At 43.3% G+C, this 27260-nt stretch overlaps 1 protein-coding gene across 2 annotated transcripts in view; it reads left to right on the forward strand.

Annotated features, from left to right (window-relative positions):
• Positions 1–27260, forward strand: part of Mettl8 (methyltransferase 8, methylcytidine) — a 74075-nt gene that overhangs the window by 34360 nt on the left and 12455 nt on the right. Inside the window, exons 3-5 of one of the 2 annotated variants that reach the window (XM_038336320.1) lie at positions 10944–11035; positions 23382–23725; positions 25060–25109. In XM_038336320.1, coding sequence (XP_038192248.1) covers positions 10944–11035; positions 23382–23725; positions 25060–25109 — 486 coding nt within the window. The remainder of the gene's footprint in view (positions 1–10943; positions 11036–23381; positions 23726–25059; positions 25110–27260) is intronic. The other variant, XM_038336322.1, reaches the window with a different exon arrangement.

Consider the following 27260-nt stretch of genomic DNA (forward strand, 5'->3'; position numbering starts at 1 on the left):
ACAAGCCCCCTTTGTACTCTTAAGTCACAGAGAACCGTAAAGACCTATTATTTATGTGAATTGTGTCTGTTGATATTTTTTATAGTAGAAATTAAAATGGACATTAAAATATTTGTTCAAGCTAGGTATGTACACCTTTAACTACATAACTTAGGAGGCAGAGGCAAGTGGATCTCTGTGAGTCCTGGGCTAGCCTGATCCACATAATGAGTTCTAGGCTAGCCAGGGCTACATAGGAGCCTGTCTCAAAAACTAAAAATAAATCCCCCAAATATATTTGTGTGTGTGTATATGTATATATTATATGTGTGTGTATATATTTGCTCATTTCAAAACGGTAGTGAAAACATTGCATATTAATTCAAATTACATGTGTTAAAGAAAGTATCTATAAATTCTCAGAAGTATAGTGCAAAGATTGTTGCTGCCCTAAGACTTTACATGTCTCTCAGCATCGGGTTTGGCCGAGGAAGCTGGGATCTCACATCTGCTTCTGCATTCAGATTCTGTAACATGTTTAGGTTGAACTGTAGGAAGGCAATGTGTCCTTGCATGGATATGTACTTATAAAGCAGGATAGTCTTCATACCCTTTCAGAAAATTTGTATTTGTTTCTATGTTTACTTTGGTAATAGGGTTGGGTCTTGAACGTGACAGGCAATACTTTGCTACTGAGTGACCCCAACAGCCCATTTTATACTTAGTGTCTTGAGCTGCCCAGGCTGGTCTGTAGCCAGAGGAAGCTTTGGACTTGCCCTCCTCAGCTTCCCAGCTACTGAGGGCTACAGGCCTGCACATCCCACACCCCCTAAAGCTCTTCTCCATAGTCTACCAGATATCAGCAGCCATTCATTAGTTAACAGCGTGGGTTATAAGCCGTACGAATACCCGCTCGTGTTCTGTGGTGTTAAAACCTGTTGTGCACTGTGGACTTTGGATGGAGTCCTTACCTGTTCGCCATTTCACAACATTGAGCATGGATAAATTTGATGAAATTGCTGTTCTGTTTTATGTAAAATCCCCAAATGTTAACACACGTCATTGTACAATATTTAAAAATCACGTTCGTTAGCGTCACCACCGGTCTCTTCAGAAAACTCTGTAAGTATTAGGAAGCTCTCAGAGTCGTGGTGGTAGACATGAATTTTCAAAAATTCTAATTTTTACACAAAGCACCAGATTATCGCCGGCAGTTAATACTAGCATTTGTTTCTCTTGAAGCTATGGGCTATTTCATTTCCCTTTAAGAAAACATATGCCAAACGCCCAGATAACTACAGTTTTATTTGGAGTTGTTCTTTCAAGTAAAAATAGCATCCTGTAAAAAAGTTGTTAGCCTCAGTGCTCAGACACACAGGAAAGCAGCTGCGTCTGTGCAGTGCACACCAGGCTTCCCCTCTGCAGTGTGAGCACACACCAGCCTTCCCCTCTGCAGTGTGAGCACACACCAGCCTTCCCCTCTGCAGTGTGAGCACACACCAGCCTTCCCCTCTGCAGTGTAAGCACACACCAGCCTTCCCCTCTGCAGTGTGAGCACACACCAGCCTTCCCCTCTGCAGTGTGAGCACACACCAGCCTTCCCCTCTGCAGCACTTGGGGGTCAAACCCAGAGCTTCCTGCACAGTCTGAGCAGTTTACCAACTGAGCTACATCCCCAGCTGCTCGCTTGGTTTTTGTTTTGTTTATTTCAATGTAACAAAGTTGGAATTTTTTTAAGTTTTAGCTAGAATTAAGTGTAGGCATTAAGAGAGGAAGAGAGTACTGTGGAGTGGGTTAGGGCTTCTCAAGAGACAGTGCTGGAATATTCTTTAGGTCTTTACATTTTAAAGCTGCCCTTACGTCAGGTATAGGAAATCCTACTCTGATAGCAGATTCTCCGTCCTTGTTTATTGTCCGCTTTGTCACATCACTGACACATCTAGCCATGGTTTGCTGTGTGACGGCTATCTTGAGTGATATCCTGCATGGAGTCTGGATCCTGATATCTCCTTCAAAGATGGTTATTGTTTGCCAAGTTCCCACCAGATGCTGCTTGGGTCAAGTTCAAGTTATTTTGTTTTTATTTTGGCATTGTTTTCTTGCTAAGTAACTCAGGCTTCCTCAAACTTGGAATTCCCCTGTCTCAGCGTTTGAAGTGCTAAAATTGCAGGCATGCATCACCATGCCCTAAACCTTTCTTTCATGCATTGTTAGGTGAGCAGTCTGAGCACTCCCTGTTGTGTTGGTCAGTTCTTAATTCTTTCTCCAATACATGGCCTTACCAACCACCTGAGGTGTTGAGCCTGCCCCACTGTGGAGCTCCAGGATCCCCACATACCAATGCTGCTGCCTTTCACTGGGCAGTCTCTCTCCTCCACCCTCACCCCTAGAATCCTCTCTTCCTGCCAGCTTCTCTGGAGCTTCACCCTGTGGCTGAGGACACAGGAGTAGCACAGAAACCTAGCAGCGCTCTCTGCGGGCTGCAGGTGTCCTGGCCTCTGAGCAGCAGCTTGTGGAGGATTCTGCTACGCAAGTCCTTTCCTGTCATCAGCTCTGATCTCTCAGGGGGACATCTTGGGCTCCACCCTTACCCCACTGCAGAGAAATGTTTCTTCATAGAGGAAGCCTGTGTGAGCATGAGGACTTACCTTTTGTGTTTCTCTGCCCCTCAGGGCCGTGGTCCCACACCGTGTAGTCCAGCACCTAAAGACTTCTACTTCAGATGCTTGTCCAGCGTTCTGGCTTTTTGATAGCAGGAGACTGGGCCCACTATAAAGTATATTGTAGACAAAAATCAGGTCCAGCACAGCTAATTTAATTAATATTTATAATGAAGGTCTTATAACCATATAGAAAATAACACTCTTATGGAATTAAGAATTATGAAATAGTTTTAGGCTGAAACTATTTTCTTTAACTTCTTTAAACTTCTTTCTTTAACCATAAGAATTTTTTAAGCTTTCTAGTCAGCTGATACATTTGTTAAATTGTATGTGGACATGTTGGCACATACCTGTAATCAATCCCTGTATTCAAGAATAATATGAAAGAATTTATCAAATAACATGAGGTTTAAAAGCAGGTTTATTTATTTACTTTTAGACAGGATGCAGTCCTGGCTGGCCTGAACCTTACTGTGTAGACCAGGCTGTCATTGAACTCATAGAGATCTGCCTGTCTCTGCCTCCCCAATGCTAGGATTATATATGTGTGCTACCACACCCAGCAAAAAGGCAGATTCTAAAATTACATACTCATAATTACATCTTTTTGAAATTATTATACACATTAAATAGAGATTCTAAATTGTGAAATAATTATGTTAGTGCAAATCATTGTATACATATTGAATAAAGATTCTGAATTGTAGAATAATAATTATGTTAGAATACAGGATTAGAAAACTTTAAAATTTTCTTTAATATTGTAAAAATGCTTCAACTTGAGGTAAATTTTTAAACACTATTTATATACAAACATGCTTGACCAGGCGTGGTGGCACCCATGCTTTTAATCCCAGCACATGAGGCAGAATTCTGTGAGTTTGAGACCAACCAGGGCCACATAGTAAGAACTTGCCTAGGGCTAGAGAGATGGCTCAGTAGTTAAGAGCATTGCCTGCTCTTCCAAAGGTCGTGAGTTCAATTCCCAGCAACCACATGGTGGCTCACAACCATCTGTAATGGGGTCCGGTGCCTTCTTCTGGCCTGCAGGCATACAAACAGACAGAACATTGTATACATAATAAATAAATAAATATCTTAAAAAAAAGAACTTGCCTAAAATAAATAAATAGTAAACAAATAGGTAAATAGATAAATAAATAAATGCCTAGTTGTTAAATATTTAAGTGCCTGCATAATATTCCGTTGAGCCACCTTGAATGTTGATTCTCCTATCACTAAATACAGTGTTTTCTGTTAAATGCTCTAAAACTTCATATTCGAAATTTTTATATCACTCACCTTGCAAAACTTTTATGCTATGTTTAATTCCTCCAACCAGGTAAAAGTTTTGTTATCATAAAGTCCTGCTGCATGCCATTTGAGGAAGGCTATGAGGTCAGATCCCAGCCAATATGAGAAGACTCGTTCTCTGCTGACTTAGAATACAAACCAAGTGAACCCCTGCCCTGGGCCCTTGATCTTTGCTTTTGCAAGCAGCACACTCCTCTGATCAGATGCAAAGTTTCTGGAGACACGTTAGTGTCTTTCTCCGAGACCTGGACTTCTAACAGCACTAGTGTCCTCCATGTTCTTGCTGTTATAGTTAGTGTTCCCGTGAACATCTTTGTATAGATGTTTTCTCATATTTTTGGTTGTGAGCCTAGCCTTTAGCGGCTGAGCCATCTCTCCAGCCCCGGATGTTTTCCTGAATAGAACTCTGTTCTTTTGAGCTACTTCATTATAATAAATTCCAAGGTGTGCTGTTTCTGAGCACACAGTGGAAATGACTTTTCCATTGGTTGTCAAATGCCTGGTGCTTTGATTTGCTGGTTAGTCATGCCTGAATTCTGTAGTTGTGTTTCTTACTTACAAAACTCAAATAATTCGCCAGGCAGAGATGGCGCTCACCTTTAATCCCAGCACTCAGAAGGCCAAGGCAGGTGGATCTCTGTGAGTTGGAGGCCAGCCTGGTCTACAGAACAATTTCCAAGACAGGCTACAAAGCTACACAGAGAAACCCTGTCTTGAAAAACAAAGCAAAACAAAAACCTTGTATAATCCTTACTGCTGGCCGCTGGGTTTTCCTGCAGAGGAATCCAATTTCTGCTGGCAAGAGCTGCAGAGAGTCCCTGTAAATGCAGCAGGGATGTCTGTAGCTGCCGTGGGGACCTCTGCCTCTGTGCTGTGGGGACCTGTGCTCCTCAGAGCAGCGTGCGAGCCTCTCCTCACTTCACGGTTAAGAAGATGAAGCAACCTAAAGAACAATGAAAGGAAGTTAAGAGCAATCGGATAAATAACCAAATCTGTTAACTACTCAAGAAACAGGACGTGATACTCAAGACAAGTGTTTTAAAGACCACACACACTCTCATTGTCTCGGGACTTGGTTTTGTCACTGAATAAGGTTTCCCTTTGGACGCAGACTCACTCCATCTAGCCCAAGCTGGCCTGAGTCTCACTGTGTAACTGAGGCTGGCCTTGAAGTTCCGACCCTCCTGTCTTCTTAGGAATTGGGGCTCACCATGCTGTGGAACCTGGCTCCTGGGCTCAAGTCATTCTCCCATCCAGTCTCCTGAGTGTTGGGGCGACTGGCACCATTCCTACCACAAAAGAAAAAATATTATTTTGTATATATTGTAGGAATTTGTAGACAATTAACTCATCCCAGCCTTAGTAATAGTAATTTTTAAATGACTGACTTGTTAATTTTAATGTTATAGGTGTCACATCAAAAGTGTCTGTGTGTGTGTGTGTGTGTGAACAGTATATAACGTAGCAGTTGGCAACCTTAGTTTGTATAGGATCACCTCTACATTAACTAAGTAAAAACAAAAGTCTAATTCCATTCTTTAAAACAAATGACGAAAATGCTTATTGCCAGTTTGGGTTGTGACTGGGTTTTTTAAAAACACTTATAGTTAAATATGTGTGAAATTCTTTTTTTAAATATTTATTTATTTATTATGTATACAATATTTTGTCTGTGTGTATGCCTGCAGGCCAGAAGAGGGCACCAGACCCCATTACAGATGGTTGTGAGCCACCATGTGGTTGCTGGGAATTGAACTCAGGACCTTTGGAAGAGCAGGCAATGCTCTTAACCTCTGAACCATCTCTCCAGCCCCAATGTGTGTGAAATTCTTTTTATTTTCATTTGCTTTTCCTGGAGACCCCAACATCCTTTTGAGAAGAGCAGAGCTGGGTACAATAGTTTGAGTCTGTAATCCCAACATTCAGGAGACTGAGGCTGGAGGCATACTACAAATTGGAGCCTGTCTGGGCTTCATAGCAAGATAACTTTTTTTTTTTTAAGGTGGTGAGGAGCAGGGAGAGGAAAGAATGAACCAGTTTCTCACCTTTCAATAGGGGTGTTTATAGCCAGGTAACTAGGCCACTGGAATGCACTCACGTATCTGATTGCATAAACACTGCTTAGAATAGAAGCAAGCTGCTCACCATGCCTCCCAAGGTGACTCCTTATTCTGTCATTTCACCCCTGCTTTCCCAGACATTCGTGCTGTGTCTTCACAGTCAGGCCCCACTCTTCCCCAGTCTGTAGTTCACGGCTAGGCTACCGCAACAGATTTTTCCATGTCTTCTTGTGCTCTTCCTTCTGCTTTCCCATTGCCGCCACTGTAGGGTTCATCACCGCTGGACCACAGCAGTCTAACCCATCTCCCTGCAGCTCCTCCCAGTCATGGTCTTGCATGGTACTCCCCAGTCTCTGAAATACCGTTACCCAGCTCCCAGCTTCACCCGCAGCTGCCGAACAGAAGCAGTCGCAGTGGACACTTTTACTGCCCCCTGTGTATATCCTGTCTGTACTGCCAGCCTCTCGCTGGGAGAGTCGTTGCCCCCCTGCCTTTTCTCCAGCCCAAGCCCAAACCCACCTTTGTGCTCTTCCCGTTTTCCCAGACAGCACTGACTGGCTGAGCTACCTGAACTACCGTCCCTACCGTCAGTGCTAACTTCCACGCCGCTGCCTCATCATTCCCTTCTCTCTGTGTGCAATAAGAAATCGCATGCCTGTTGTCGGTTGCTTTTTACTCTTTGATTATTTTGGGTGACCCGCCACCCATCTTCCAAATAAATCACACACAGAGGGTCATTCTTAGTTAGAAATGCCTGGCCCTAGCTTGGCTTGTTTCTAGCCAGCTTTTCTTATCCCAGCTACCTTTTGCCTCTGGGCTTTTCCTTTTCTGACTTCTGTGTGTCTTACTTTCACTCCTACTCTGTGGCGGGCTGGGGAACTCCTCCCTAGTATCCTCCGTTTCATTTTTCCTTCTATTTACTCTCTCTGCCTGCCAACCCTGGCTATCCTTTCTCCTGCCTCACTATTGGCCATTCAGCTTTTTATTAAACCATCAGGTGTTTTAGACAGGCAAAGAATCACACCTTTACAGAGTTAAACAAATTAAGCATAAACAAAAGCAGCACATCTTTATATCATTCAGCAAATGTTCCAGAGCGTAAACAAATATAACACACCTTAAAATAATATTCTACAACATTCCCCCTTTTGTCTAAATAAAAAGGAAGGTTTTGACTTTAACATAGTAAAACTATATACAACAAAAACAGTTACTAAGTAAGAATGACATTTAAAATATTTTGTATTGTTGTAGTTAGCATACTCAGAGAAAATAGTGCATTATCTATCCTATCTTAGTGAATCCAAAATTATACACCTAACTTATGTTCTTTCATAGTTAAAGAAAACTGCAACTATAAATATCTAGTCTTCAACTCCATCCAAGACCACAGAAGGAACTAATATTACCAAAGTAAACAGGAAGTGTTTTGCAAGCAACTTCCAAGACTCTAGAAATGACAGAGACACATGCCCTTGTTAGAGAAAGAGTTAAGTCTTAAAACCCCTAGCACTCCCGGTTACCTTGGTAGACACTAATGAACTAAGGGGGTGAAGGTGGACTTTGACGTGACTGTTGTGAAATATTTGTTCACCTTTGCAAAGATGTGTTGCATTTGTTTAATTATGTAAAGATGTGTTGCTGTTTTACCTTGCCTGCCTAAGGCACCTGATTGGTCTAACAAAAAGCTGAACATCCAAAAGCAAGGGAGGAGGTAAAGGTGGGACTTCTTGGCAGGGAGAGTAAGAAGGAGGAGGAATTTAGGCTTAGGAGAAGAAAGAAAAAGAGACACCAGAGAAGAGATGCTGGGGACCAGCCAGACACAAGGGAAGCAGGGAAGTAGAACATAGAGAATAAAGAAAGGTAAAAAGCCCTGAGGCAAAACATAGATGAATAGAAACAGGTTAAATTAAGTTAAAAGAGCTAGTGGGACAAGCCTAAGCTAAGGCCAAACTTTCATAATTAATAATAAGTCTCTGTGGCTACTTGGGAGCTGATTGGCAGCCCCCCAAAATTCTAACTATACATGACCCAAATCTGGGTTTGAATTCGGTTTCTCCCTGGCTCTATTTCTGTTTCCTCTTATAGAATGTGCAGGATTATAACTCTTTTATAGAAGTTTTGAAAAGATCAAATAAGACAAATATATAAAATGTTTTGTGTGATGCCTGGCATGCAATAAATAATAAGTGGCGGTGATTCCTATAATGATTATGATCATTTAATCCAACTGCTCAGCTAATGTTTGTCAGTCATCTTGAGCCATCAAGAATTTTATTTATCCCTTTTCAATTGTTCAGATGATATTATATGATAACAGGGTCAAAGCCTCTCTGGGCATGTGTGTGTGTGTGTGTGTTTATAGGTGCCTGTGTGCATGTGTATGTATGTGGAGACAAAGCTCAAAACTGCATGTATTTGTTAGTTGCTGTCTGCCTTATTTTTGTGAGAGAGAAGTTTCCTGACTTGGTTGTATTGACTGGCCAGTGAGCTCAGGGTCTACCTGTCTCAGCCTCCACCCTGCCCCATTGTTTCTTGTAGCTATCTGTGCTGGCTAGTATTAGGTCAGCTTGACACAAGTTAAGGTCATCTGACAGCTAATTAATAAAATGCCTCCATAGATGGGGTAGACTAGACAAAAGGATATACTGTGTGATATACTGTTCCCAATGCCACCAGGATGAATGAAGAGGTATTGGAAAGGCAGGAAAGAAAGAGAAACGAAGAGGGGTTTTTGTTGTTCTTATTTTTGTTTGTTTTGTTTTGATTTTTAATTTTTTCTTTTGGGGACACTGCAGGGGTTAGGGGAGGATATGGAGGGCCTAGGAGATGAGCAGAATTAGGGTGCATAATATGAAATTCCCAAAGAATCAATAAAGAGCTGGGCGGTGGTGCACGTCCTTAATCCCAGCACTTGGGAGGCAGAGACAGGTAGATCTTTGTGAATTTGAGGACAGCCTGGTTGGTCTACAGAGTTTCAGGACAGGCTCCAAAAGCTACAGAGAAACCCTGTCTCAAAAAACAAACAAGCAAACAAACAAAAAGAATCAATAAAGAAATTATGTTTTAAAAATGTCTCCATAAGATCCAGGCTGTAGGCAAGCCTGCAAGGCATTTTCTTAATTAGTGATTGATTGATGGAGGGCCTGGCCTGTTGTTGGTGAGCTCTGGTTCCTTTAGAAAGTAAGCTCAGCAAGCCACAAGGAACAAACCAGTAAGCAGCACCCCCCCTCATGGCCTCCATAAGCTCCTGCCTCCAGGTTCCTGCCCTATTTGAGTTCCTGTCCTGACTTCCTTCAGTGATGGGCTGTCGCCTAGAAATGTAAGATGAAGTCACCCTTTCCTCTAAGATGCCTTGCTCAGCCAGCAATGGGGAAGTTACCTTGCTCATGGTGTTCATCCCAGCAGTAGAAACCATAGCTAGGACAGCATCAACCAGATATGGGGAGGTTGCATAGAGGATGTTTGGTTATTTCACTGCTTAGAAAAAATGGCTGATTTCAGGAAATATAGAGGTTACTTCCATTCTAAAACGATGCCCTCCTCCTCTTCCTCATTCCCTCCTCCTCCACAACTCCTCCTCCTGTGTTCTCATACAAAAAGAGTGAATTCAGAAACTAAAAATACATCAGGTGAGAGATTTAAGGAAAACGAGTCATTTACATCCCATATCAAGCTCTCTGTCATTTGGCTCCATGGTGGCACACGTTTATAATCCCAGCAGTTGGTAGGCTTAAAAAGAATCATCATAACCGGGTGGTGGTGGTGCACATCTTTAATCCCAGCACTCAGGAGGCAGAAGCAGGTGGATCTGTATGAGTTCAAGGGCAGCCTGGTCTACAAGAGCTAGTTCCAGGGTAGGCCTCAAAGCTACAGAGAAACCTTGTCTCAACCCCTCCCCCCTCCAAAAAAAAGAGAAGAAAAAGAAGAATCATCATGAGTGTGAGGTCAGGCTGGCTTACACAATGAAATCTGCCTCAAAACAACAAAATTTATCATTTCATTTAAATATAAATTATTCTATTCCTGAAATTGAAATAGCTTTTAAGAAAAATGAAACTTAAATTACTTTAAAAATTTAGAGAACTAAATGTTTTAAAACGTGCATCTTGTGGCTGAGGAAATGGCTCAGTGGGTAAAGTGCTTGTCTTGCAACTTAAGGACCTGAGTTGAGTCCCTAGAGCCCACACTTAAAGGGTGTGGTGACATCATGTATCTGTAGCCTCAAAGCTGGGGTCTGGGCAGACAGGCTGACTAGACATTCTAGCCATGGGTGAGTGCCAGGTTTCGTGAGATACCCTATCTCAAAAAATAAGGTATAGTGTGATGGACAGAAGGGGCTGGAGAGATGGCTCAGTGGTTAAGAGTACTGACTGCTCTTCCAGAGGTCCTGAGTTCAGTTCCCAGCACCCCACATGGTGGCTCACACCCACCTATAGTGGAATCTGATGCCCTCTTCTGGCATAAAGGTGTACATGCAGATAGAGCACTCATCTACATAAAATAAATAAATCTTAAAAAATAAAACAGAGTGATGGAGGGAGACAGCTGATATTGACATGTCCACATTAAAAAAAAAACACATACATACACAGGTGCACACTCGTGTGCTCACACACATTTCCAGCAGTAGAGTATCAGAATACCCCAGCCCACAGACAGTAATACACTGGAATGTTCTGAGGACATGACTAACGCAGCCATTTCCCAAAGGTGGCTGGCTTTTCCCACTGCCAGATATAAACAGGAAACCTGTAGGAGTTGCAGGGTGGCGCTTAGCACTAGGAGCAACATCAACACGAAACCAGCCTGTGTGACACGGTCACTCTGTATGCCTTGGTCCAGGATGTGCGATGGCGGGCCCGGCCACATGGATTTGCCTTCCCTACTTGTCAACCATGTTTTGCTCTTTTCCCCCCCGTAATAGGGATCACATGCAGTGGTCTGAGGAAGAAGAAGACGCAGCTAGAAAACAAGTAGAGGAAAACTCAGCCACACGGGTTGCTCCAGAAGAGCAAGGTAAAGCCGGGTTCCTACCATGCCCCTGCAGGCAAGAGTTCTCAGCTTACACCCCAGCCGTTTGCTGGGATTCCCGGTTCTTCCCTTGTAGCGGGACCAAAATTAATGAAATAAATTATGTATTCACCCTATAGTTGGTCTTTTGGTAGTCACATTGCTTTTTCTGGGAGATATACATATGGGTGGCATTTTAAGCAAGATGTGAAAATGTAGCTTTAAACTTTGCTTCTAGCTGGGCCGCTTTCAGTGTGTTAGTGCACACTTCTGCTGGGAACTTCTCACAGACTTGTAAACTTAAAGTCAAAAGAAAATTCCTATCAAAATATTGCTGGCCTTTTAGGATAAGGGAGTGTGTGCTCATGCGAGTGTGTGTGTGTGTGTGTGTGTGTGTGTGTGTGTGTGTGCGTGCGTGCGTGCATGTCGGGGCACTCTGTGTGCTGGTGTGGGGTTAGAGGTCACTTTCTACTATCTTCCTCTTTGGCTCTTCACCTTGGTTTGTTTGTTGATTCAAGGTCTGCAGCTGACCCAGAAGCTCACTGTTTCAGGTGGACAGGCTGCACGGTGAGCTCCGCCTCTACCCCACCCCGACTCAGCTCTGAGGTCACAGAAACAGCCACCACACCTGGAGTCCTACTCAGATCCCTCTGCCTGTACAGCAAGCTCTTTCCCCCACTGAGCCACCTCCCCAGCCCAGGAAAAGGTTTCAGTGGAGATCAAAAGCAGTTGTATTGGGAGAGTCTGTATTCAGAGTGTAGTTCAGGGAAGGCCTTGGCAGCTTCGTAATAGCTCTCAAAGTTTGGCTTGGGCTACTATTAAACTACTAAAAAATGACAAGCGTTGAAAAGGATGAAGAGAAACAGAAGCCCTGTGCACATTTGATGTGAATGGTACAGCCACCGTGGAAACCAGTGTGAGACTCCCTAAATGTTAAAAAATATTAAAAAATGAAGGGAGTGGAGAGATTAAGAGTGATCGCTGTACTGGCTGCTCTTGCAGAGGACTCTGGTTTAATTCCCAGCACCCGTGTGGCAACTGCCTGTACTGTAACTCCAATACCAGGAGACTAACATGCTCCTCTGACCTCCATGGGTACCAGGCATGCGTGTGCAGCACTTACAAATATTCAGACAAACACTCTTACGAAAAAAGTAAATTTTTTTAAAGCTTTAAAATAGTACCGTCTTATAGTTCTTCAGGTCACTTTTAGAATATGTCCCAAAAGATCCAAAGCACACTCTCAAAGAGACATATGCATTGTGTGTTCACGGCAGCAGTCTCCATGATAGGCAAAAGATAAACACAATCAAAACACAAGTGTCTAAAACAAGCAACACTGTTAAAGAACAGCCTGTTCATAGGTTAATGAAGAGACAAGTAAGTTTAGCCTTAGAGGAAAGAACAGGGCCATGCTAGTACCTGGGTAACAAGGTAACAACGCCCAGATATTCCGGGGACGTGGATTCAGCAGCCATTTCCCAACGGTGAATAGATAAATGGGTAATAAACATAATACATGATGGTGATGCCAAGGGCTGGGTACATGGGAAGGAGGAGCTAGGTAATGGGATTAGAGTTGGCATTTGGGAAAGATGCCAGAGGTCTGTTCCACAGTGATGTGAACGCTATGGGACCATGCACTTAAGAATGACTAAGATGCTCCATTTCATGTGTTTTTAACCACAGTTTTTAAAAAAATAGCACATTGAAGCTGGGCAGTGCTGATACACACCTTTACTCCCAGAATTGAGGCAGAGGCAGGTGAATCTCTGAGTTTGAGGCCAATCTAGTTCTACAAAGTAAGTTCCAGGACAGTCAGAGCTGTTACAAAGAGAAACCCCACTTTGAAACTCCCTTCCCCAAAATTAGCACACCAAAAAAAAAAAAAAAAGAATGTTTAGAAGAAAGAAGTCAATGTCCTTGGAGATGCGTGGGGTGTCCCTAGTCATTCTACCTGACTGCTGTACTCTCTGTATTTCATTTTCTACCTTATGTTTCTTAAAATGATTTCCTCTTTGAACCATCTCTCCCCTTCCCTCCTTTTGTTGTTTGTGTATATATGTGTATAGGTATGTTTGTGTGGATATACACACGTGTATAGATATAGGTATGTTCATGTGTGAAGGTATCCACATGTATATAGGAATGTTCATGTGTGCACAGGTGTACGTGTGTGTATATGTGTATAGGTATGTTTGTGTGTGCATGGGTGCATGTGTGTGTATATGTATATAGATACATTCATATACTCACACATACACATATATGTGTATATGTGCATAGGTACATTCATGGCTGCACAGGTGTGTATATGTGCACAGGTATGTTCATGTGTACGTGAGTGCGCATGTGTGAATATGGATGTGCAGAACAGAGGTCCACCTAGAATGCTGTTCCTCAAATGCTGGTCACCTTTGAGGGGGAGGGGATCAGGCAGGGTTTCTCACTAGCCTAGGCCTCATCAAGGAGGCTGGGCTGGCAGGCAGGGAGCCCCAGGGACCCACCTACCTCTGCCTCCTCATTGCTGGGTTTATAAATATGTGCAACCATGCCAGGTTTTGTTGTTGTTGTTGTTGTTGTTGTTGCTGTTCATTTTTAACATAGGTTCTGCAGATGAGCTCAGGTCCTCATGCTTGGGAAGCAAGTGCTTCACTGCTGAGCCAACTCCCAGATCTGTCTCTGCCTCCCTGGTACCAAGTCACAAGCACATGCCACTGTGTTCGGCTCGTTTTGTGTGAGTGACAGGGACAAACTCCTTACAGGGCAAGAACTTCACCAACTGAACTAGCTCAGTGTGCAACACTGGCTGTAAACCAAAGCAGCCTCCAGTTTGCAGTGATCCTCCTGCCTCTGCCTTCCGAGTGCTAGGATTCCCGGATTTCTTTCTTAAAACAATATTTGATTAGAGCCAAGCATGGTGGTACATGTCGTCATCTGAGCCCTTGAGACCAAGATAGGAGGATTGCCATGAGTTTGAGGCAAGTTTGAGCTACATAGTGAATTTGGGACTACCTTGGACTACCTGGTAAGATCCTATCTCAAAAGTCAAAACTAAATAATTTACTGAAGTACCAAATATGTACAGAAATTGATGTAATTTGCCGAAGAGTCCTCACGTTGTTGCTGGATTGTAATATCAGCGTAAGCAGCACTGACATGGAGAGACGCAGTTTTCCTGTACCCCAAAGCACCTTTATTATTCCTCCATCCCCTCACACCTCCCAAAGAGTAGCTCCCCACTCTGCCCCCACGGCTTCTAACCCCATGGCTGTTTGAGTTCTACTCTGGGTAGACTGGAGTCAGCAGGCGGTGGTGCTTATGCACCAAATCCAGCTTACTGAGGTTGTGTTCTCACACGCAAGTGCACGTGTGTGTGTCTGTGTGTTTGTGTGTGTGTCTGTGTGTGTTTTCACAGTGTATGTAGGTCTGAAGTTGGGTGTGCCTTCCTCAGTAGCTCTTCACTTTATTTATTGTAGCAAAGTCTCTTGCTGAGGTTGGAACTTTCAGATTCTGTCTGGTCTAGCTAGCAAGCTTGCCAGGGGTCTCTGTCTCTCTGGTGTTGGGGTTACAGCCGGCTGCCACACCTTTTACTATGGGTTCTAAGGATCTGAGCTCTGGTCTGAGGGGTTGAACTCTTGCATAGGTACTTTATCCACTGAACCATCTCCCTAGCCTGCAGCATGATTTTATAAATAAAATTTTATTAGCACACAAGCATTCTCACTTGTTGACATACTGTCAGTGATTGCTTTCCAGCTTTTTGGTTCAAAAGCTACTGTAAATGTCACATAAAGACTGAATATGTATCTGGCAGTTATCAAAAGGCTCATCCAAAGCTAGCGTTCCAGTCCTAGGTGGACCAGCTGTCCAGAAACTCCCCAGCGTTAAAGGTTTGCACTCTTCCTTGTAAAGCACATAGTGAAAATCAAGAGAAACACGGTTGAGATGTTAGCCTGCGATTGCTGGAACCTGAAGCAAAGGTATCTGGAGAGACTGAGATAACGAGACAGCCGCAGCGTTTGGCTGGCAGAGGAGTCAGTGCCAGCCTGCCTTGCTCTCTGGAGTCAGGGGTGTCCTCTCGTATCCTCTGGCACTGTTTGTTATCCCGTAGGTGCAGCGCGTCTCCCTCAGTATCAGTGCGTCCTAGGGTGGAGAAGAAAGATGAGCCTCTGACCCCAGTGGAATTAGTCTATTTTTATGAGCTCTAACTGGGCAGTCCTGGAGTGGAATACTGCCAAGGAGTGTTGGGCTTGGACTTGAGAGTATAGCAGGGGCAGTGTTGCCGTAGGCTGGCCAGCATCACCTGCCTTCGTAGGCGCGCTGCCACTGTTTCTGAGGAAGCAGAACTCACTTCTTTGCCAGCAGCTGTGCAGACATATTTTCCACATGACTCAAGAGAGTGGCCACCTGGGGTGGAGACTCCAGCCTGAGCTAAGTTCAGCATTGTCAGTTGTTTTAAGTCATTTCCAGGAAATGAAAACTTATCCACACTATTATTTGCACATTATCCTAATAATAGGAGAAACCAGGGATTTTTTTCTTCCTTTTGAATATTTTGCTCAGAACTCAAGTAGAGCAGGGCTGATAATGTTAAAGCTCTCTGTGTAGGTTAACAATGCGTTTGAGTGAAGCTAATGAGGTTATTTTAACGCCTCAGAAACCGCAGTGAAGAAACGACAGTTCCTACAGAACCATAGTGTGACCAAAATAGAAAGGTGATGACTGGCCTTTCTGTGGAAGAGGAAAGGCGGCACGGGGGCCGCGGTGCCACTTGGAGACATTTGATTTGCCTTTACGATGACAGTCTTTTCTAAGTATTTTTTCTGGCTACTGTGAAGATAGAACTAAAGATTCCATTTCAGAATACCTCAGAGAAGCAGAGATTTGTGCCGAGTCCTCTCTTCCTCCCTCTGCTCAGTGCCCTGGGCTCACTCCCCTGCTCAGTGGCAGGGGACCACACTGCAGGGGACCACAGTGCAGAAAGAGATGCACTGTTTTATGTGTGTGATATATACACACACATATATACATATTTATAATTAATTTTTTTAGAAAAAAACAATCTTTTCTCATTTTATATACCTATCCTGGTTCCCACTCTGTTTCCTCCTCCTGCTCCCCCACCTTCACCTCATTCCAGCCCCCCATCCACTCCTCAGAGAGGGTAAGGCTTCCTAAGGGGAGTCCACAAAGCCTAACACATCACTTCAAGGCAGGACCGAGGCCCTCCCCCCAATATCTAGGCTGAGCAAGGTATCCCTACAAAAAGAATAGGCTGCAAAATGCCAGTCATCACCCTAGTCTGCTCTCTTATATTCAAAGCAAGATGTAGTAAAGACTGCAGGGAGGGTAGCAAAGAGGAAAGCTGTTCTGAGGAACAGGACATTCCAGTGAGAACCAGCAGGGTCTCTGCTGCAAGGGTCTGGAGACCCTGCAGAAGTCTTGGGAGAGTGTTCGGTCCCTGTCTCGTGCCTCTGATGAATATGGGTCAAAGAATAGATTGCTCTGCTCTGCCCCCAGACTTAGTGAGAACCCTAAAGAAGTCCTGACCTAGCCACCATCTTCATATCTACGAGAGTCGCCAAGTGTCTGAAAGGGCCGAGTCTCTGCCATCACAAAGGATTCCATCTGCAGCTCACTGTAGAGCAGGCACACTGTTTATTGATCTTATCTCCATTATTAATGCCACTGAGAGGAAATACCGGTTGTTCTTCCAGACTAGCCAACCTGTCTGTCGCATTGCTCTTGGTCTCTGCATGCCACTCTCCCGGCTCCCGCTTCTCACCTATTGTCAGAGCTGCTGGTGATAACAGAGGCTAGAAAACACCCTCACATCTGAAAATAAGATCTTCTGCATGACAGATAATCGCTGCCGAGTGGCTGCGGGCTCATTTGTATAACGAAAATGTATAGCATCCAGGCTCTAGATAGCAATATTTCTTTCAATTAGATTGCCCAGATTAATGATTTTTAATTCCATGTTTTCTATTCCTAATTACTTTTCAATTTTATTATAGCTCATATTTCTTTTAAAACTGGGTTAACCCAGAGAAATAAAAAAAAGATATAATCAGCGTTTTTTGAGTTAACACGATTATATTTTATAATTTCCTTAAAAAGATCTCCAGTGTGCTATATGTCAGCTAGTTGTGTAGCGCGTGTAGTGGGTTTTTAGAACTTAATAACTACAGTAGCTGCTATTTCAGCTTTAAAATATCTTTGTAAATAAAGTCATTCCTAGGGCATGTGTCTACGACTGGCAGATAAGGGTCTGAGCTTTGTGTTGCGAATGCCTTACTGCTGAAGAGAAGGCTCTGTAGGAAGGATAAAGAAGCCAGAGTGGTTAGGCATCCTGTGCTGATAAAGAGTTTGCCGCCTCTAAGGAGACGTTGACTGCTGGAAGTTCCATGCAGCGCCCTGAGAATCCCACTTCCAATTTTGTAATTTTAAGAGTTTTCTTTTATTAGACAGTGAACTTCCTTCAGTGACATGTGGAAATTTCCAACTTTGAGAGTTCAGGTATTTGCGTAATTGATGTACAAAAATAACTTTAAATTACTTTTTGTTACATAGCAACTTAGAATAAATTTTCATAATTCATATTAATCACATCATATATGCCAGATACATAAATGGCTTAATTTGGTTTTTCAGTTATGATGTTCAGGGCAATTCAGATGACTTGTGAACCTGTAAGCACGGTTAGTGTGCTGTATTCCTTGTTCTGCTCAGCTGTATAGAGCTTAATAAATGAATTCTTGTAAACGTTCCTCACTGGGCTATGCCAAAACAGATCACTATAGCCCATGTATTGCCATTGGCATAGAACGGTTTATCCTGGACAGCTAGCAACCTTGGACAACAAAAGAAAAAGATGTTTCTCCAAGGAAAATCTGTCATCACCCACCTGTTAAATGTCAGGGCAGCTCAGCTTTCCCCACACTGTGTAGACTCTACAGTTCCTGGCCTGTTAACAGAGTGAGCCTGAAGTTTTTCAGTCTGGGTTAGAGAGTGGCACCTTTTGTTCTCTGTCACTGCACGTACACTCTCAGGCCCGGAAGTTCAGTGATACACCAGAGGTGTTTATTGTTTCAGGCCCATAGTTATGATGAAATTGACTGTGCTCCTGTAAGGTCACGGAAGCCATTGCACACTCCCGGGGACCGTGGACTCGCCAGCATTGATGGAAGACGCCACTGGGTGCAGTCGACAATGTGGCAGCCATGTGTCTGCCCCACAAACCAACCTGCACCCCTCGAACACTGTGAGGCTCTGTTGCTAATCGTGAATTCGCCCTGTAACTTCATCTAGCTTGTATTCATTCTCACTCAGAGAACTGGGCTTGACTCCGTGCTCACCTCTCATTATGAAGGCTAACTCCAGTCAGCATTGTTTTCACAGCTCATTTATTATGACTTGCATTGAGGTTTTAATCTCAATTTAGTGCTTTGTAATTGGGAGGAAAATAAGAATCATAAAAACATTATCTTTAGGGATACCTTGGAGGGAGCACATACTAACTTTGTATTAGGGAGATGGGGCTATGTGATGACCAAGAACCAAGGGCTTCGGAGTCTGACTGACCTAATCTAGGTCTTGACACTTCCCTTTCTGGCTAGGTGACCTGGGGAGGGGGAATCTCATGTCTTTTGACACTGAATTTCTTATCTATAAATTGGAATAACATTGTATATCTGAAAGATACTGTTAACCCCAAATTGTTGGCTTCCCCATGGTCGGCTCTTGCCCTGTCTCGCTCTCTCTCTCCCCACCCCACCACCTTTCTATTTTATCCTTTCTTCATTTGGTGTAGCAATGTCAGAGGGTAAAAATGAAGCATCATGGGAGGAACCCCAAGTTTGTTCAGTGTCCAAAACACAGACACATGGGAGAGTCTCAGACTCACAGATCTCTTCTCATGGTGGGCAGGGAAGCCGTAGACCTGGGACGAGTGGCATGGAGAGGAGGAGAGAGACTGGCGGGTGACTGTGAATCAAGCGCTTTATACACATGTATGAATGTCATTCATACACGTGTATGAAATGTCATTTATACACGTGTATGAATGTCACAATGGAACCCGTTACTTATGCACTTAGTTCATGGGAAGAGTAGGTTAATGGAGGGAGGAACATGTATGTCTTTCTGGGAATGGCAGCTCTCAGGCACTGTCACATCTATTAGAGTGTGGTAGTTCTTACCAAGGCAGCCTGGTAGGATGGCACTTAGTATGTAAATTAGATCACTAAGAACAGGCCTCCAGAAATCACCGTCAGCTATCTTAGTGCCAGTTGGTTTTGGCTAACCCACCTGAAGAGGAACTTCTGGCTGTAAAACATCCTGTTCCCAAAGATAAACAAGATGAGGACAAGGTAGAAATTCGGCTAGGCCAATAAGCAGCACACTAGGTAACAATACTGTTAGGAGCAAATGGAGAAAAATCTAAGAAAAACATTTGACATAGAGCCTGAAACTGTATGTTACTGTTGGGTTTTTTGTTTGTTTGGTTGGTTGGTTGGTTTTGTTTTGTTTTTGAAACAGGATCTCACTATGTAGCCCTGGCTGGCCTGGAACTCACTATATAGACCAGCCTGGTCTATACACACACGTATATATGGGGGGTGCTTAAAGAGGCTATGCTAATTCTCATTAAAGGAAATTGGCAAAATGAGTGGATAATTCACATGAGATTCTGTATGTGTGTTTGTGTGTTACATGCATGTAAGTGTACATGTGCATTTGCCCATGTATGGGCGTGTAGAAGCTACAGCAGGAGGTTAGATGTCTTCCTCTAGCACACTTAGCCTTATTGTCAGTAAACCAGAAGCTCACTGTTTCCTGCTTGTTTCTTTGTTTGGTTGGTTGGTTTTTTGGGGGGGTAGACTGCTTTACTAGCCGGTGAGTTCTTGGTATCTACCTGTCTCCACCCCTAATGCTAATGTTACAGAAATGCACACCCATGCAAGGTTTTTTTCTGTGGGTGCTGGGGATTTGAACTCAGGACCTCATGTTTGCAAAGCAAATGCTGTTACCCACTGAGCCATCTCCCCAGCTGCCCTCTGCCTGCCCAGTTACTGTTCTTTATCTTTGGCAACAGCTTTGCAAAAGATAGGGCTATCTAATAATCATTATATTACCCTGTTCCAAACTTTCATCCACTACCAATGAGTATAAACTAAATGTCAGAGTTGCTGCCAGTGTCTTGGCTGTCGTATGAGTGTTTTTCTTCATGTTATCCTGTATGTTCCGAGTGCTACATAGGTCTGCCCTGTTTAGGCCTATGTAGTTTTGTGCTTGTTTCCAGACTGTGCATTTGAGTTAGCTGCCGCTTATTTCCTATAATAAATAGAACTGCTTGCACATATTTTTGTCACATTATTCTCCTGAATTCCCTTCTCCACCCTCATTAATTCTTAGGGGAATACATCTTAAGATTAGCCATGGTGTAGTATTAAATTCTTGTAAATGGTGATTCGTCTCAAATTCACCTTGTAAGTAGCTTTATGTTGGAAAACCAAATCCCAGAGATTTGACTAAATGTGGGTCTTATTAGCTTTAAATGTAGTTCTTTAGGATGCTTCTTCTTAGATACAAAATCTATCCACACAGAATGAGTTACAAAGAGAGTTTTTAAAACAGAGGAAGACAATAAGTCGCAAGAAATCCCTTGGGAAATCGGGCAGTTCTCTATTTCCTCCCGAGTCTAATTTTCAGAATGTTGTTTTGTTTGCTTGCACAGTACACAGGTGCACCTTAGTTGCTGAAAGTAAATGCAGAGCTAGCTTCCAGATCACTGTGTGCTTCTGGACTAAGCGTAAGTAGGCTGCCTTTGGTTAATGCAGATGAGAGGATGGTTTAGACTTACAAGCACACAATCCCTTATATACAGGACCCACTGCCATTTCTCAGACTTTTGCTGCAAATGCAATACCTTTTTTCTGCTGCCAGAGCAGACCCAGGAAGCATGAGCCTAGATGAGTGAAGGCCTGTGGGACCAGGCTGTGCAGATAAAAATGAAGGAAAACTTCACTTCAGGACAGCCATGAAGTGAAGGAGACTGACTGTTGGCAGCCACATGATTCGTAGGTTGAATCTCTTTGAAATTATGAATGAAAGGGGTCCATTATTTTTATTTGTGGTTTAGCATAATTTTGGAATCAATGGTAAATTCCCATGAATCAAAACTAACAAAAATTCTTCATTAAACCGCAGGTTTTTAAAATTTGCTTGTTTGGTTTTATTGTTTTGTGTGGCAGTGTCCCAGGCTGACCTTGAACTCTTGACAGTCCTCTGCCTCAGCCTCCCCAGTCCTGGGATTACAGGCATGAGCCACCATGCCCTGTGCTGTTTTGTACCTATTCTAGTAAGTACGTGAATACGTGTGCCTGCTTGTTTGCGTACACATGCAGTTTTCTTCTCCTCCTTCCTTCTAGCAAATGGCATAAGATTTGTTCTGCCCTGTACCTTACTATTCTCCAGCTGAACCTTGGGAATTGTTACATTCCCATTAGGAAGCTTTTGCAGACTTTGAAAGCACTTTAAAACTGTTATGAATCTGTCTACTAGGGTAAAAGTAATTCTTAATCCATGGATTAAGACTAAGGATTAAGCTTGTTACATAATTGGAGTTAAGAAATGGTTGTTCAATAAAAGATAGAGTGAGCAAGTTATTTGAGTTTTTGTTTGAACTTGTGAACCTTCTTCCTTCTCACAAGTGCTAAGCTTAAAAATTTGTGCTACCATGATTTATTTGAGGCAAGAGTTTTTTGATATAGCCCAGGCTGGCTTCAAATTCTGTTTGTATTTCAGGCTAGCTCTAACTTGAGATTCTTCTGCCTCAGCCTCCCAAGTGTTGGAATTACAGACCTGTGTTACTATACATGGTTGAAATCACTTTGTCAATGCAAGGTGGAGATGGGAAGGAGCAGAAAACTAAGAAATGCCTGAAATTCTGAGACAGTTGACATAGCTGTTGCCCCTTAGCCCAGGATGACATCACCAAGAGCCTGGCTGTTCAAGAAAGCATCAAGAATTCTCTTAAGAGACTTCCATTAGGAGACAGCAACAGAAAGAGATGCCTCTGGATTTGAGGGTGTGTGTGGGGGGGTGAAGTTACAGGGTGGCCTCTACAAGGAGTTTCAGTTCCTTTCTTCAAATGTAGAACCAGGAACACAGTGAGAGTAAACTGTCTCATTGACCCCTCTTGCTCTAAAGTTATGTCATTTATAATGCCCGCATTCTTTTCTTATTTCCTGTCCTCACCTTTGTCGAGACAAACTGGGACGGAGTTCTTTCTCCAAGAAAATAGAAAGGCACACACAAATAACTTGAAAAAAATATGATTGTTAGGCCAGGTATGGTAGTACATGCCTTTCGTCTCAATACTTCACAGGTGAATCTGTGTGGGTATGAGACCAGCTTGGTCTACATAGCAAGTTCCAGCCTAGCCAGAGCTGCACAGAGAGATCCTGTCTCAAATATGTATACATACATACATACGTACACATACATACGTACACATACATACATATACTACACATATATAAGATAGATAATAGATAGACCGGTAGATAATTGATTGATAGATAGATAGATAGATAGATAGATAGATAGATAGATAGATAGATAGACAGACAGACAGACAGGTGGATAGAGAGACAAATAGGTAGATAAATAGACAGACAGATAGATACAAAATTCAAAGCTTGGTTCAAAAAATAATTCTCAAAGTTTATATTCCTCACAAAATGGAATGGCCAACTATTAACAGAAAAAATAGATTTTTAAAAAGTAGAATTAAATATATTACATATTGATCTTTTGAAGAAAATTAAATGCACTTTTGTATTTTAGCCTTATATCCAGTAAGTAAAATTATGATAATAATATCAAGTGATTGAATTGAAAATCCAGTTATTGATAAGTGTGTGTCTTAGTGGTCTGTTGTGTGAAGAGACACCATGACCATGGCAATTCTTATCGAGGAAAGCATTTCACTGGGGCTGGCTTGCAGTTCAGAGGTTTACTCCATTATCATCATGGCGGGAAGTATAGCGGCGTGCAAGCAGACTGGGCCTGGCTTGAGCTTCTGAAACCTCAAAGCCCACTGCTAGTGACACACTTCAGTAAGGCCACACCTGCTTCAATTGTCCTGGAACTCACTCTGTAGACTAGGCTGGCCTTGAATGGAAAGACCTACCCGCCTTGCCTTCCCAGTGCTGGGATTAGAGGTGTGTTCCACCACACTTGGCTTAAATATTTAATTATTAAAGGTATTTAGTTACCAAAATAGCAGCCAATAGTAAATATCGTTCATAGTAAAAATGGATTTTTTTCCTCTCTGTTTCAGTTAAGTTTGAACGCGATGCTAATAAATACTGGGACACATTTTACCAGACTCATAAGAATAAATTTTTTAAGAATCGCAACTGGCTGTTGAGGGAATTTCCTGAAATTCTTCCAGTCGATCAAAACTCTAAAGAGAAAGTGGAAGGATCATCCTGGGATCAAGTCGGAAGTAACTTCTCAAGCATGCAGAGAACGGAAATCGATTGTCAAAAGAGCCCTGTCTCATCAGCCCCTCGGAGCGAAGAGAGATCTGACTTTCCCAACCAAGACTTCAAAGAACACAGCGACGGGCCTGGGAAGACAGAGCACTTTCCTGGTAGCAGTGCTACTTTCCGAATACTGGAGGTACTGTGTGCAGGGGACAAGACCGGGTGATGGACTGTGGAAGTGTACACCACACGGAAGACCAGACCTAACCAGATGCTCAGTGTGCTTACGCGTACAAGCAGTACTTGGGACCCACATCTTGAATCAGTCAAAATTTGTGGCTTTTATTTCATGTGTGTTACTTATTTCCCCCCTTTTAATTTGCTGTATTTTCTAACTTGGAGGCAAGTCTTAAGTCCCGATAAACTTTTGGTCTTAATATTCACTCTTTTTTCTTTTCTTTTCTTTCTTTTCTTTTCTTTTCTTTTCTTCTCTTCTCTTTTCTTCTCTTCTCTTCTCTCTCTCTCTCTCTCTCTCTCTCTCTCTCTCTGTCTCTCTCTCACACCTTCTGGAGTGAAATAAAAATAAGTGAGATGTTTAGTTTGCTGTAATCTAGTGTAGATAGTGTTTTCCATTTTTGAGCCTAAACCCCATCTTTCTGATTCTACGGGTAATAGTAGCTGATTGCAGAGGGTTTACAAGAGCACATAAGAGAGATACTAAAGTTTTGCTCCCCTGTTGACACACAACCGGCATGAATTATTTCCTCAGCGAATGTCTTTGCCTCCATTTTCTTCTCCCATCTTGGGTTAAATTCACTAGTTTACAATATTTGGAAACTTTTAGAGCTCTTGAGACTCCCAAACTGCTTCCTAAGAAGACATGGGAACATGTGCCCACAGTCTCAGCACTCAGGAGACAGAAACAAGAGTATCATATGTGTTTAAGAGCAGCCTTCTCTCTCTTGCTCACTTGGATGAGGGTTTGAACTTAAACTATAGACAAGAGTTCCACAGCCCAGCCCATTTTAAGGCAGGGTCTCCCTAAGTTTCCCAGGCTGGCTTCGGACTCACCCTATAGCCCAGACTTCTTGCCGCAGCCTCCCGGGCTTCCACAAGCTCCAGAGCCCTCTGGCCCTGCATCCGTTTACCCTTTTCCACCACTCGGTGCGCCGCATGGCTCTTCAGACATTGAGACGCCACACGCTAGCTGTCCTCTGCCCATTCCTTCCCTTTGCTTGTCTATTGTATGAGTCCGGCCCTTTACCATGGCTACTGCAAATGCAAATGCTTTATTCGCTGCTGTGCTGTCTGCAGTGCGTTGTCCACGTATTCATTCAGTTGGGTTCAAAACTGTGACGGTCTCCACAGCCAAAGTTGGATGGTTCCTCTTGTGATTTGCTTCTTCTGGTGTTTGGGCTTCACAAGTCCTGCCGTACCCAGAAATTCAGTAATCATTAATTTTTTTGAATAGAAAACCCAATATTGTTAGTGAAACGTGATGCATTCACATTTGTTTATTTTCAATTTTAGGTTGGCTGTGGTGCTGGAAATTGTGTTTTTCCAATCTTGAACACCTTGCGGTGAGTTTTAAGTGTTTCCTCTACAAAATCTTACATATTTGTGGGATGTTGAAAAATTCTGGAAATACTTTGTGGTGCCTATGCCAAGAATTCCGAATTCCCATATAAACCATGACTATAGCCAGTTTCAAACGACACATTCTCAGTGACTAACATCACATGAACTGGGGAACATTCCGAAAAAGCATTTCGTAGCCATGGGTTTGAAGTAGTTTTTAAACTCGTATTTACGTAGAAAGCAGAATGAGAAAAGAGCAAGAGATTCCATCCTTCCACCAAGCTGTGCTTTGCTTAGCGTCAGATGTGGTGTGCTCTTCCTGGATACCAGATGGCACCTTACACAGAGAGCGGGGATTGGAGCACACACCTCACTCCTCATACTGTGGTATCAGCATTGCTGGAGCAACCCCCCCCCCCACACACACACACCCTTCGCACGTCAGATCGCTGTGCTTGCCCCACACACACACACACCCTTCGCACGTCAGATTGCTGTGCCTGCCCCCCCCCCCACACACACACCCTTCGCACGTCAGATCACTGTGCCTGGACCCAGTCATCTGCAGTGGTAGTGCTGACCACAAGCAGGAAAGCAGAATAGATGGGGACAGCACGGACGTCCTCCTACCTGCCCTCGGAGGCCACTGTCAGCCTCGACTGAGTGTTCCTGTGATGAGCCAGCCTTGCAAACTCTCCATACCTTTTGCCTCCTCTGGTCTCTCCAATTCTCTCTCTAAATTTGCACGATACCTTTCACGTTGTTTCCCCCACTAAAATCAACATGAGCGCATTTCCAAAAACTTGCGACAGGAGGCAGTGCGGGTCCCTGTCGCTCTCGCGTAGCTACTGTGCAGTCTGCATACACATTCTTTAACCTAACATATGACCTTTTTAGCTTTCAATTACAACTATGTAAAAGCATTTTGGAAAGCCAGGAGCAGTACAGTGAATTTCTGTGAGCCCACCACCTTGATTCAACAATTATTAGCATAATGCCAAACGTGCCACTTCTGGATTCAGGATGCATCTTCAGAACATCTAGCTATTCTTGAATGCTTTTGTAGACCTAATGGGACAGACGGAGCCTCCCTATTGTTATCTTTTGGCAGCTGCTGTGGCCGGGCATGGGAGGTGCTGGCAAACGAGCATGCCCTTACTCCTTGTCTTTATTTTCTTGTCTTCCCTTTCCCAGCTTCTGTTCTTGTGTTTCACGTGACCAGGTCTCTTCACCCTAGTGACCCCATACTGGCGAGTGGTTGTGTTACTCTATGGCTCTTCCCAAGTTATTACTAAGCGTGTTGTTTTTAAATTTCTTGTTTCTCTATTTTGTATATTCCAGGTAGCCTAACAGTATGATACGGCAAGAGCTCAATAGATGTTGGTTATTGGTTCTGTATTAGTTAGTTGTGCTCTCACTTCTCTCTTTCTTTCGTTTCTTTTTCCTGGTCTTTTTTTCTTTTTTTTCTTTTTTTGGCAGGGTCTCTCGGCATAGCCCTGGCTGTTCTTGCTCTATAAACCAGTCCTGCGTCTGCCTCCTAAGTGCTGGAACTAAAGGCGTGTGCCACCACACCTGACCTCAGCTCTCTTTTCGGTTAACTCCTAATGGAAAGCTCTAAGTTCCCACCTCTTCTGCACCCCTTCCCTTCCTCTTCTCCACCTCCTCATTTTCCTTTTTTTCCTCCTCATCCAACAGGGTCTCGCTATATTCATCAGACTGGCCTCAAACAAGATTCTCCTGTCTTTATCGCCCATTATTGGGATTACAGGTGTGCTTATTAACCTAGGGAAGTAATTCATCTTTAAAAGCCCAAGAGCGTCCAGCCTTCCAAAGGGAAAATTAAGCTCCCCACCCCCAGGATTAATGTGTTACACTTTCAGAATATTTCACCATAATTAGACCGTTGGAATCGAGGGTCAGATCATTCTCCAAGGATCATTTGTTTCTTAACCTCCTCCCAGACAGTGCTGCTGGTGTGGTGTGGTACTGACGTGTGCACCAGTGGGAGAAGAGCCAGGCAGTCAGCTGACTTGACAGAAAGGCTCTTGAAGGTCATTGGGTACAAAAGTGCAGCTTGGGATGCTGATGCAGTCAGAATTCCATCTCAGAGGTCACATGGCGCACACTTTCCTTTAGCCGCTGGACTATTCTGG

The sequence above is a fragment of the Arvicola amphibius genome, chromosome 7 (genome assembly GCF_903992535.2).
Source record: "Arvicola amphibius chromosome 7, mArvAmp1.2, whole genome shotgun sequence".
NCBI classification, from domain to species: domain Eukaryota; kingdom Metazoa; phylum Chordata; class Mammalia; order Rodentia; family Cricetidae; genus Arvicola; species Arvicola amphibius.